The following is a 12,302-nucleotide window of genomic DNA, read 5'->3' as shown; positions in this document are numbered from 1 at the left end:
TGTTTGGTGCGCCGTGTGAAATAATTTATATGCTGTGATATTTTTGCTTAACTGACTTTATTCACTTATTATTAAAATGGAGAACAAGAAACGACAAATAAACATCAGCACATGCAGCCGTACTGTAGGTTTAATAGTTTGAGTTCAGTGCTGAACTTTTTTTCTTCTGATATAATTCAATGCGAACGTGTTGAGGACTGAGTCTGAGGGTGTGTATAAAGCTACGTTCACACATCCCAAGCCTCGTTTCTCAAATCCGATCTCTCTGACACTCTCTTCACACTCGTTTAGGTAACTGACTCAAATCTGTCATTAATGTGAACGAACCGCCGTCCTGAAATGACCCTCATGAACCCATTCTACTCAGTAACGTCACGTGACTGAATCACCGCATCATCAGCGTGAACTAACGAGCAGAACGAGCTTCGCTGAGAAGATCAACTCTGATCAGCTCTCAGCTTTAATTTTTAGAGCCAGACGAAGGAGAAAAAGGTGAGATGAGTTGCTTTTCCACCATTTATGGGCTTTAACTGCTGTTTGGCGCTGCTGCCACGGTAACGCTGAATGATGCCGCACGCGCAGTGGAAAAAAAACACATGAATTCCGAATCGGATACGTATCTGATCTGGGAAAGTGGCTTAGGTTGGATTTGAAGAGATCAGATTTGCGTGTCATTGGGCAAAAAATCAGATTTGCGTGTCGACACAGCCCTGAAAACATCAGATCTGAGTCACGTTAGGGCAAAAAATTGGATTTGTGCCACTTCAGCCTGGTAATGTGAATGTGGCTTGAATGTCTAGGTTGATTTTGTGTGAATGAGCCTTACTTTAGGTCTATTTAAGGCTTGATCATCTCTGTTAGCAGCTATTTTTTCATCAGATTCTGCTGTATTTTATCATAATGTTGGATGTTTTTGAGGAAGGAGGGAGCCGACGTGCCGAAGGATGAATGCCGATGCTGTTTGAACTGACTGGTTTCACAGCGTTTGTCAGCTACGTTTCACTGAAACGGGACTAAATGAGTGCTGTTAAGATGAAAAACGTCCAGAGCTGTTAAGGCTGGAACCTTTGCACTTTGAAAATGAAATGAAATTTGAAACTGACGACTCAAAGCGGGTCCTCCTGAGTGGAAATTGTGAGTTCGGTTTGTACAGTGAGACGCCAAGACGCAGTGAAAGGCTGAATGTATTTTTAATGGAATATATGGGTAATTCTGTTAGTAACCTGGTTTCTGAGGGTGAACTAAGCAGTGAAATCACTGACCTGTCTGAAATCACAGCCTGCTGTGGTCCAGCACATCTCTTTTCAGTTTTTATTTCTTTATGTATATCTATATTGAAAATGTATTTTTCCTTTTAGTGTGTTTATGTTTGTGCTGTATGTGTACATTTATATTGTATATAAACATTATTTGTTTGGAATAAAGAGGAAATAATATTACTTTGCAAAAAAGTCCAGTTTGTGTAATTTTCTGTTTTGTTGATTTTCTACAGAAAATACACTTAAATCTGGCCTCTTCCTGCTAATTTTAGTCACAGTTGCTATTTATTTGATGATGGAAAAATACAGAACATAAATAACTGCTGTGTCTGATCCACTCACACCAGTGCAGCACACATTAACACACCACCACCACATCAGTGTTACTGCAGTGCTGAGAATGATCCACCACCCAAATGGTACCTGCTCTGTGAGGGTCCTGACCATTGAAGAACAGGGTGAAAGGGGGCTCAAGTATATTAACTTGTCGCCTCAACATATTAACTCAAGGCCTGAAAATATTCATTTGTGGCCTCAGAATATATTAACTTACGACCTCAATGCATTAACTCATGGCCTCAATATATTAACTTGTGGTCTCAATATATTAACTCAGGGCCTGAATATATTCATTTATGGCTTCAATATATTAACTCATGACCTCAATTTACTAATTTGTGGGCTCAATACATTAACTTGTGATCTCACTATATTAACTTGAGGCCTCACTATATTAAGTCATGCACTCAATATATTAATTTGTCACCTCAACATATTAACTTATGGCCTCAATATGCTAAATTGTGGGCTCAATATATTAACTTGTGGCTTCAATATATTAACTCATGGCCTCAGTATGTTAACTTGTGGCCTCAATATATTCTGACCTTAATATAATAACTCATGGACTTAATATATTAACTCATGGCATCGATGTTAACTTGTGGCCTCAATATATTAACTTCTGACCTTAATATAATAACTCACGGCCTCAATATATTAACATGTGACGTCAATATATTAACGTGTGGCCCCTCAAATCAGTTTGAGTTATTGTTTCATAATATATACAGCTATCACTTTTTAAAGTGGCTTTTATCCGGTATCACAAGTTCTGTACATTAATACAGCTGTTATTAACACGGCTGTACATAAATACAGCTGTTATTAACACGGTTGTACATTAATACAGCAGTTATTAACACAGTTGTACATTAATTCAGCTGTTATTAACACGGCTGTACATTAATACAGCTGTTATTAACACGGCTGTACATTAATACAGCTGTTATTAACACGGCTGTACATTAATACAGCTGTTATTAACAGTGTGTTTCGCGCTCTTCCAGCAGAGGCGCAGGTCAGACCGACTGACAGCTGTATCTTTAGCTTTAGCCTGAGCTCCGTCCCTCTAGCGGCTGTGAGCGGAGGGGAGACGCCTTTCTGCATGTTCACCGGGCCCGCTGCTTCTGTCAACTCCACCGTTCACCTCTAAAACATGGATTTCGGAGATCTGTTTGACGAGCGGACGTTTCCTTTCTCCGACTTTCAGGAGTTTTCGGTACAGAAAGGATATTTTATATTTGTCGTCGAAAGCGAGCGCGTGTTAGCTCGCTAACGCTAGGTTATCTAACTCCCTAGTAACGAGACTCTTCTCGGGTTAAAGAGTGATTTTTGTCAGTTTAGTTAGCTCGATATCTTCGTAATGAACGACAGAAAGCCTTTATAAATACATGTCAAGGTGTACCGGTCAGAATACTATACTGGGATAGAGCCGATCCCGCCAACTGTCTGTTATAGTTATTAGCTTAGCTGTTCGCCAGCTTCTTCTTCGAATTTCCCCGGTCCACCTTAAATGGTTATGCAGTTACACTCTGACGCTTCAGGCGCCGCAACACAACTGCTGCAGCATTTAAGGTGGAACGGAAAAATTCCAATAAGAAGCTGGCGAATAGGAAGCTATCGACAGCCTCAAAGCTAAACGCGCTTTAGCTAGAGGCCTTAATGTCGTTTTTGCTGCGAACGAACTGTTCTAATAACAAATTAGTATGTTTTTAAGACTTTTTAGGAAGAATATGAGCACATTTAACCCACTTCAGCACTGTTGTTGGTTTGTTTATTAGCTAGCAGTGCTAACTTGGTGACATTCAGGTTGATTTACGCGCTAAACGAGCAGCAGGTGTGTCCGCCGCACTGTTTACTGTGTTGTTTTGCTCTTAAGACGAGATATTTCCATGTTTTAGTTTCTCCCTGGACATCAGCAGCTGGCAGACCGAGTCCGGAAGCGTCTGTATTACGGCCTGGATCCGGACACGTCTCTGGACGCGCTGTCCTGTCCGGTCACCGGTGGGTGGAAGTTACTGTAGATGTAACAGATATATAAACGCGTGTGTTTTGTTTTTATATAATTTATATGTTTTTATGGAGCCCCTAAGCTGACATGGTGATTATGTTTAGTAAGGCGTGGCCACAAATGAATAAGTTACTATATTGAGGCCACAGATTAATGTAATAAGGCCACGAGTTGTTACATTGAGATTGAGATTACTATATAAATTATAATGAGTGCACAAATGAATAAATTGAGGCAACAAATTACTGTATTGAGTACATGAATTAGAGTATAGAACTTATAATGAGTACACAAATTACTATAGCGAGGCTACAGTTTACTAAATTGGGTACAAAAGTACACAGATTACTATATTGTACCATTTACTGTTTTGTGTACACAAATTACTATATTGAGGCCACAGATTACTATAATGAGACCACAAATTACTGTAATGAGCACACAAAAATGACTGTAGTGAGACCACAAATTACTGTAATGAGTACACAAATGACTGTAGTGAGACCACACATTACTGTAATGAGCACACAAATGACTGTAGTGAGACTACAAATTACTGTAATGAGCACACAAATGACTAGTGAGACTACAAATTACTGTAATGAGCACACAAAGGACTGTAGTGAGACTACAAATTACTGTAATGAGCACACAGATGACTGTAGTGAGACTACAAATGACTATAATGAGCACACAGATGACTGTAGTGAGACTACAAATGACTATAATGAGCACACAGATGACTGTAGTGAGATTACAAATGACTATAATGAGCACACAGATGACTAGTGAGACTACAAATGACTGTAATGAGACCACACATTACTGTAATGAGCACACAAATGACTGTAGTGAGACCACACATTACTGTAATGAGTACACAAATGACTGTAGTGAGACTACAAATTACTGTAATGAGCACACAAATGACTGTAGTGAGACTACAAATTACTGTAATGAGACCACACATTACTGTAATGAGCACACAAATGACTGTAGTGAGACTACAAATTACTGTACTGAGACTACAAATTACTGTAATGAGCACACAAATGACTGTAGTGAGACCACACATTACTGTAATGAGCACACAAATGACTGTAGTGAGACCACAAATTACTGTAATGAGTACACAAATGACTGTAGTGAGACTACAAATTACTGTAATGAGCACACAAATGACTAGTGAGACTACAAATTACTGTAATGAGCACACAGATGACTGTAGTGAGACTACAAATGACTATAATGAGCACACAGATGACTGTAGTGAGACTACAAATGACTGTAATGAGTACACAAATGACTGTAGTGAGACCACACATTACTGTAATGAGCACACAAATGACTGTAGTGAGACCACACATTACTGTAATGAGCACACAAATGACTGTAGTGAGACTACAAATTACTGTACTGAGACTACAAATTACTGTAATGAGCACACAAATGACTGTAGTGAGACCACACATTACTGTAATGAGCACACAAATGACTGTAGTGAGACCACAAATTACTGTAATGAGTACACAAATGACTGTAGTGAGACTACAAATTACTGTAATGAGCACACAAATGACTAGTGAGACTACAAATTACTGTAATGAGCACACAAATGACTAGTGAGACTACAAATTACTGTAATGAGCACACAGATGACTGTAGTGAGACTACAAATGACTATAATGAGCACACAGATGACTGTAGTGAGACTACAAATGACTGTAATGAGTACACAAATGACTGTAGTGAGACCACACATTACTGTAATGAGTACACAAATGACTGTAGTGAGACCACACATTACTGTAATGAGTACACAAATGACTGAGACTACAAATTACTGTAATGAGTACACAAATGACTGTAGTGAGACTACAAATGACTACTGAGACTACAAATTACTGTAATGAGTACACAAATGACTGTAGTGAGACTACAAATTACTGTAATGAGTACACAAATTGCTATAGTGAGGCCATAAATTACAGTAATCAGTCCACAGATTACTACAGTGAGGCCACATTGCACTGTTAAATTACTATAGTGAGGCCACAAGTTACTATAGTGATGCTACAAATTATTGTAATGAGTACACAAATTACTTTAGTGAGGCCACAAATTACTACAGTGAGGCCACATTTTACTGTTAAATTACTATGGTGAGGCCACAAATTACAGTAATGAGTACACAGATTACTACAGTGAGGCCACAATTCACTGTTAAATTAATATATTGAGGCCACGAGTTATGAGAAGCTTGTGGTCTCAGCCTAGTAATTTGTGGCCTTGATATATTAATTCATGGCCACAGCTTATTAAAATAGTCATGATGTCACCTCAGGGTCTCTGTACGCTTCTTCATCTGGTGAAGACTGTGATTCACTCTGCTGCCACTGTTACGTGGTGTAGTGACCCCGTCGTGACCTTTAGGCCGTTTCTAATGTTAGACTGCATTCTTTTATTCGGTGGTGTCACTGGACACGTTAACGCAGGTTCATGCAACGTTACTCAAGCAACATGTTGGCACATTTGTGATATGTGTAATATTATAGTATCAGTGTTTGTAAGCAACACATCGACTTGTAATGAAGTTGTGAGGAAAGATTTATTTTTGGTTCAGGTCCATTTTAGTCCATTCATTCTCACTTCTTTTTCTGGGGGTTAATTGTGATCTCTTCTGCTTGCTGTAGTTCCTGGACAGCTTGGCTGTCACTCCCATCTCTCACTTTTGAGTTTTGGCTTTTGATTTTATCCCAAATTGATTAAAAAAGATAATTGTGTTAAGGTGATTATGTAATTACTGTGACAGGCCTGTTAAGTAGCTCCTCTGCAGTTCTATGAGGAAATCACCTTGTAGAGTATTTGAACGTGACCTTTTTTCAATTAAGCCTTTTTTCTCAAATCAATTTTTTGCTGTTTACACTGCCACACAGACACATCTGTGTCACATATGAAGACAAAGATTGTAGTTGGGCCACTTTACCTGCTGTGTAAACATAGCCTTACACTCATGCTTGCTTACGTTATTTGGGATTACGGTGTACTGCATGTCTTTGGAGGATGATTTACACCTCATGCTCGTTTACTTTCATCTCACACTAGATATCGCTGTTGAACTGCTCCAGAAATCTGCCCCAAGCCCGATACGAAAGCTCCACAAGAAATATGCCGCACATGTAGCCAGGTGAATTCCTTTTCTTTCTTCCTTACTTCCTCCCGCTGCTTCTGTGCACTGTTCTTACTCTGCTGTGCATTTGGCCTCAACAGTACACCTTCTTACATTTCAGAGAAGCATGCATCTCCCCATGCGCTATGATGTTGGCCCTGGTTTACATCGAAAGGCTCCGGCACAGAAACCCTGAGTACCTGCAGCAGATCTCCTCCTCCGACCTCTTTCTGATATCCATGGTAAGCTTTCAAATAAAAGACGTCCCAAGAAGGTGTTTTTGAGAGACAAGTTAAGAAGTACTGAACGAGTTAATGCTGCTCTTGGTAGGGCTGCATATCGTTCAAAGCTTTTCCATTTTTGGCTTCAATACTGGTTCTGTTTTATTCAATACCACCTTCTGAATTATGAACAGGATATACATAGATATACATACCTAGATGCCATGTTGGGTCCAGACAGGCACATCAACAGCACTGCCACTTTAGGGCGCTCAGCATCACTGCTGGACGGCATTCGGTACCATTACATAGTGGCAGTTCAAGACAGATACTGTCCAAAATTACACTATTTCAAGAATATTGCTCTCAGAAAGTGGGTTAGGATATATAATGGAGGAAACGCAGTGATCCACGCTCATGTTTGTGTGATGTTTATGTGTAGATATGGTCGTGTGGTTGGTAACCTGTTGATGTGATTGTTTTATATTAAGCTTATTTTCTTTAATAGTCTAAACGGTGGATCTTAACTTTATGTAGAAGATGGTTAATGCTTTGTAGGTAAGTTATAGCCTTCCTTAATCTGTGTAGATATTCATAACAGATCAACGTTATCACCTTCTGACACAAACCAGCTTCTTGTTTGATTTTTTCCATTCCACCTTAGCATCAGTCTGCTTCTTGTTCAGATTTTCCTGTTCCACCTTAAATGGTGCAGCTTCAGGCACTAGAAAGTGATTGCTACACTATTTAAGGTGGAATGGTAAAACTCGGAACAAGAATCTGGCAGATTAGAAGCCAACTTCAGCTTCGTCCTTCTTACTGTGTTTCGGAGGCATCTAGGTATGTGTATCTACGGTTGTGAGGTACAGAAAGTGGGTATTTTTATTGACCTCAGTGGACTGAAGATGCATCAAACTGGCTAATCTGACCTTAACATGCAAACAGAATGTAATTTAGACAGCCAGTGAGCAGCCTGCCTTTAGAGAAAGCATGCTTACTGGATGCTGATAAAGTTGACTTTTCAGGAACTGAAATTTCAGTACTACTAGAGATTTTGCATATTAGGTGTATTGGCGTACAGGCGTGAGGCTTGAAGTGCTTCTTTGTATTCCCTCTGCAGATGGTGGCCAGCAAATATTTGTACGATGAAGGTGAAGAAGAGGAGGTTTTCAATGACGAATGGGGTGCAGCCGGGAAGTTGGATGTGCACACTGTCAACACCCTGGAGTTGAATTTCCTCAGTGCTATTGTAAGTCCACCGTGCATAAAGGTTACATGGTTCAGGGACGCTGACTCAGGGCATTTTCACAAAAGAGCCATAATAAGCCTGCTGGATGTATGTTGGCTCTGCCGTTTGTCATTGCAGTTGGTGCTTCTTTTTAAGAGCTATCATGCTTATTTTTCAGGATTGGAGTCTGTTCACTGAGCCCACTGAGTTCTTTAATGTGTTGAACCAAATTGAGACCAGGTCAGTGTTCTTCTTTTCCTCCCCAAATCTGAAGTTGTTGAGATCCTTATGATGATTGAACCAAATCTATCAGCAGTCAGCACTGCGTAGTTTGTTGATTGCGATAATTACCCATATGTGATCAAACTGAAATGTACTGAGTGTTTCCCAGAGAATTTGAGCTCATACAGCTCATGGAGATAACACTGCGATTCGTCCCATTTTGACAGCATTGCGGAACGGCAGGGCATGAAGCGGGGCTGGTTTACTTACACAGACCTTTGTGTGCTTCTGGAGCAGTCCAACTGGAGGCAGGTGCTAACGGCCATCTATCAGCACTTTGCCAAGGTAAGGCAAGGGAGAGCTTGAAGCAGTGCTCTGTACACTTAAACAGCTCCATCTGATCCACTCGGACCAGCACAACACTCACTAACACCCCACCACCATGTCAGTGTTAATGCTACCAAAGTATCAGAGAAACAGATGGACTACAGTCTGTAATTGTAGAACTACAAAGTGCACCTATGTAGTAAGTGGAGCTGATAAAATGGACAGTGAGGGTAGAAACAAGGTCATAATGTTATGCCTGATCGGTGTGTATTTGTTTTTTTTTAAATACTGTATCCTATAAGAAGGTTTAGGCTACATGTCCTTTTGTTTGTAACTGTAAAAGGTTATAGGTTAAAAAAGAACAAGAATGTAGGCGTTTGAGAAGACGAGATCTCGTAGTTGGAGGTAATTGTTGAGCAGAACTTCTTTTCCTTCCTTTCTGCAGGTCACATGTGTGCTGGGTCTCCTCTACTTGACCAGCGTGGCCGGACTCATCGCAGCCTCAGCCGTCCTGCGCCAGCTCAGCCTGCCAAACGCCAGTCGCTCTCCTCTTGTCCCGGTCGACGTGATGGACCCTGCCCTCCTGCAGCCCTCTGAACATCTCTCCAGCCTTCAACCACACACACCCTCCACAGCCCCCCATCTTCGCTGCTGTGTCTTGGGCAACGAAAGCCAAAAACCCCGTGTTCCCATCTCGCCGGATTTTCACCACGACCACCACAATCACCACGGCCCCTCCTCACACTCTACCTTCCCTCAGTACTCTGCATTCTCTCTCTTCGGTTCCCTGTTCTCGGCCCTCGCTTCTTCAGACCCCTCGCCACAGGAGTGCACCGACCCCCTGTTCTTCTGTCACAGCCACCTGGATGGTTTTCCCCCGTCGCAGTGCGGGGCTCGTAACGTTTCCACAAACCATCACCTGTCCTGGTACAACTGGCTCGCTACACCGTGGCTGTCTCCTGTTTTGCTTAGTGAGGGTCCTTTAATCCCGGTGGCCACCCTTCAGAGACGCCCCTGTTGCCCCGAGACTGCACTGCCTTTTGGGAAATCGCCAGCGCTCCTCATACCTGCTTGAAGATGGTCTGCCAAATCCCTGCTCATGGTTGTGGAATCATACCAGCTCATCTTTTAGACTCTCCTGATTTATAATACCTCCCTTGGTTTTTCTATGGGGTTTCTATGCTTAAAAACTTCTAATTGCTTTTATGCCCAGAGCACAGCGACCCAACGTTCTCCAACAAATGCCAACAAAACTGCATGTGATTGTGATTGACATGGCTTTTGAAGGTCTAGATTTTAGGGTAATATGAACAGCCCACATTGGGTTGTTGGTGTTTGTTGGTAAATGTTAAGTCTTTAAAAGCCTTTAAAAGCACTTATGTCCCATTGGCCAGTGGTCGTGGTTGCGCACTTGTCTTGCACATTTGAATATTTTCTTGCTAGAACTCGACTTGGAGCAATCTTATTTATAAGCTGAAAAATTGGATCAGGCATGTAAGAGCAGCGAAAACATTAACGTACAGGGCAGGACCAGGATTCTGAACCTTTACAGTGGGCTAAGGATAAGCTGCAAATGTAAATACGTTATATGGGTTGAATACGAGATAAAGGTTTAGTGAATTTAAAGAAGCTACCTGTAAGGTATCCATGTTTATGTCTATAGTCTTCACAACTTACCAACAAAACTTTAAAAACCTAAACGAGGCATTGATCTCATTGGAAAATCTCTCCAAAGGCCAGTTTAGCTCTTGTGCCAAATTCGTTCCAACTTGGCCTCTGTGGTTCAGTTTATTGCACCACACAAGTGTGCATTTGCAATAAGTTTAGCTTGATATATCAACAAGAACGACAGAATTTAGGAGCTTTTACAGGTTAGTTTTGCTTATAATCTTCTGCCATTTGAATCCTACCTTGACTTTGTCTCCCAGCGCATTTTAACCAATGTGGTGTGTTGCCTTTTTTATATAACACATTTATATGGGAATATTTCACATCCTAAAATAAGACGTTGACAGAAGTGCACACAAGCACAGGAAACGACGAGTGAGGATTTTTTTTGTTAGTTGCTTTTAACTTTAAAAGTATGTAGCTCTGGTTTGGAAATGGTTTGCGAGTTGATTCTGTTATTGCGTTATGCTCTTGAGGGATTGTAATGTTGTCCATTGCCAATGAACAAGCATCTACTGCTAGATTGGTTCAGGTTTAGTTTTTTTTTATTTTTTTTTTTATTGCAAACATAAGGTAATAGGAAAGTAAGAGGTTCATACAGCTGTTCTGTTTTACAACAAAAAAACTGAACATTGAATCGTTTGCCGTCTGTTACGGTCATTTTCATAACCTCTTTCTACTTTAGCAAATTTTGTGTTTTCTCCTGCAGGATTTTTCGTCCACCATGGCTGCGGTCGGTAAGATGATACAGCCATGTGTGGATGTTAAACCGGCAAAGCATTGAAAGCTCAGTTTCAGGATGGCTCTATCAGGCTGGCTGAACTACTGCTAAGTTGATGATGAGGCTGAGGAAGGGTGAATAGAGCTTCTCTAGTGAGCTGGAGGCGGCACGGTAGCGTGATTGGTATCGCTGTTGCCTCACAGCGAGGAGGGCCTGGGTTCAATTCACTGGCTGGGTGACCGGGGTCCTCTCTGTGTGGAGTTTGCATGCTCTCCCCGTGTCTGTGTGCGTTTCCTCTGGGTTCTCCGGTTTCCTCCCACAGTCCAAAGACATGGAGTCAGACCAATTGGACATGCTAAATTACTCCTGGGTGTGTGAGTGATTCTGTCTGTCTGCCCAGCGATGGACTGGTGACCTGTCCAGGGTGTATCCTGCCTTCCGCCCGATGACTGCTGGGATAGGCTCCAGGACCCCCCCGCAACCCTGAGGGAGAAGCGGCTTAGAAAATGTGTGTGTGTAGCGAGCTGGATAACTTGCTGAGGTTCTAGGGCGTCCCAGAAGGTCCACATTTTTGCTCCAACCCAACTTGCAACACATGGAGACAAAGGAAAATTGGACCATCTGGTGGGCCCAAGGACCGATGTAGAAATTGCCGACATAAACAAGTAATGTGGCCTACAATCTACATTATTTTCCCCTGTAGTTTTACAGTATTTTCTTCTTACTCCAGCCGAGACATGCTTGGTGTCTGAAGCTTTTATAGGTTGAGTTTTTCTTCTTTTTGTAGGTGATTTTTATTTAACCGTCTGAGCTAACTGTATTTCAGCTTGGTGCTGATGGGTAACTATAAGCCTGTTGGCTACTTTTTAGAATATAGTACCTCAGAATTTCCGACCTCCAACTAGAAATGCCTGCTCAACTGGGAATTCCTACTCGAAAATTTGGGAATTCAGTGAATGATGTCACATAAGTATGGCTGCACACTCATTCAATAGTAATAAAGTAAAGTACCAGTTTTAAATGAATTTTACCTCAGAGCAGACAACATACATGAACATCGGCTGGTTAGCTTATTGCTAACAATACAAGTTTGCACGGAGGCCTCTGAATTATTTTCCCCACTTTGTAGCTCAA

At 41.3% G+C, this 12,302-nt stretch overlaps 1 protein-coding gene across 1 annotated transcript; it reads left to right on the top strand.

Annotated features, from left to right (window-relative positions):
- Nucleotides 1-2,653: 2,653 nt before the first annotated feature.
- On the top strand, nucleotides 2,654-11,084 carry cnppd1 (cyclin Pas1/PHO80 domain containing 1). Its single transcript, XM_017714018.2, has 8 exons — nucleotides 2,654-2,820; nucleotides 3,503-3,605; nucleotides 6,718-6,799; nucleotides 6,903-7,023; nucleotides 8,123-8,251; nucleotides 8,409-8,470; nucleotides 8,680-8,797; nucleotides 9,225-11,084. Exons 1-8 carry the CDS (start codon nucleotides 2,758-2,760, stop codon nucleotides 9,852-9,854), a joined length of 1,308 nt encoding a protein of 435 aa, XP_017569507.1. The 5' UTR covers nucleotides 2,654-2,757; the 3' UTR covers nucleotides 9,855-11,084.
- Nucleotides 11,085-12,302: the final 1,218 nt, after the last annotated feature.

This window comes from Pygocentrus nattereri, chromosome 12, assembly GCF_015220715.1.
Source record: "Pygocentrus nattereri isolate fPygNat1 chromosome 12, fPygNat1.pri, whole genome shotgun sequence".
In the NCBI taxonomy this organism is placed as follows: Eukaryota; Metazoa; Chordata; class Actinopteri; order Characiformes; family Serrasalmidae; genus Pygocentrus; species Pygocentrus nattereri.
The sequence above is the reverse complement of the archived record's forward strand: the minus strand, read 5'-3'. Positions and strand labels throughout refer to the sequence as shown.

Coding starts and splice junctions, on each gene's coding strand:
- cnppd1 (XM_017714018.2), top strand. CDS start 2,758: ATGGATTTCGGAGATCTGTTTGACGAGCGGACGTTTCCTTTCTCCGAC. Junction 3,606..6,717: donor GCTGTCCTGTCCGGTCACCG/GTGGGTGGAAGT, acceptor ATCTCACACTAG/ATATCGCTGTTGAACTGCTC. Junction 8,798..9,224: donor TCTATCAGCACTTTGCCAAG/GTAAGGCAAGGG, acceptor TCCTTTCTGCAG/GTCACATGTGTGCTGGGTCT.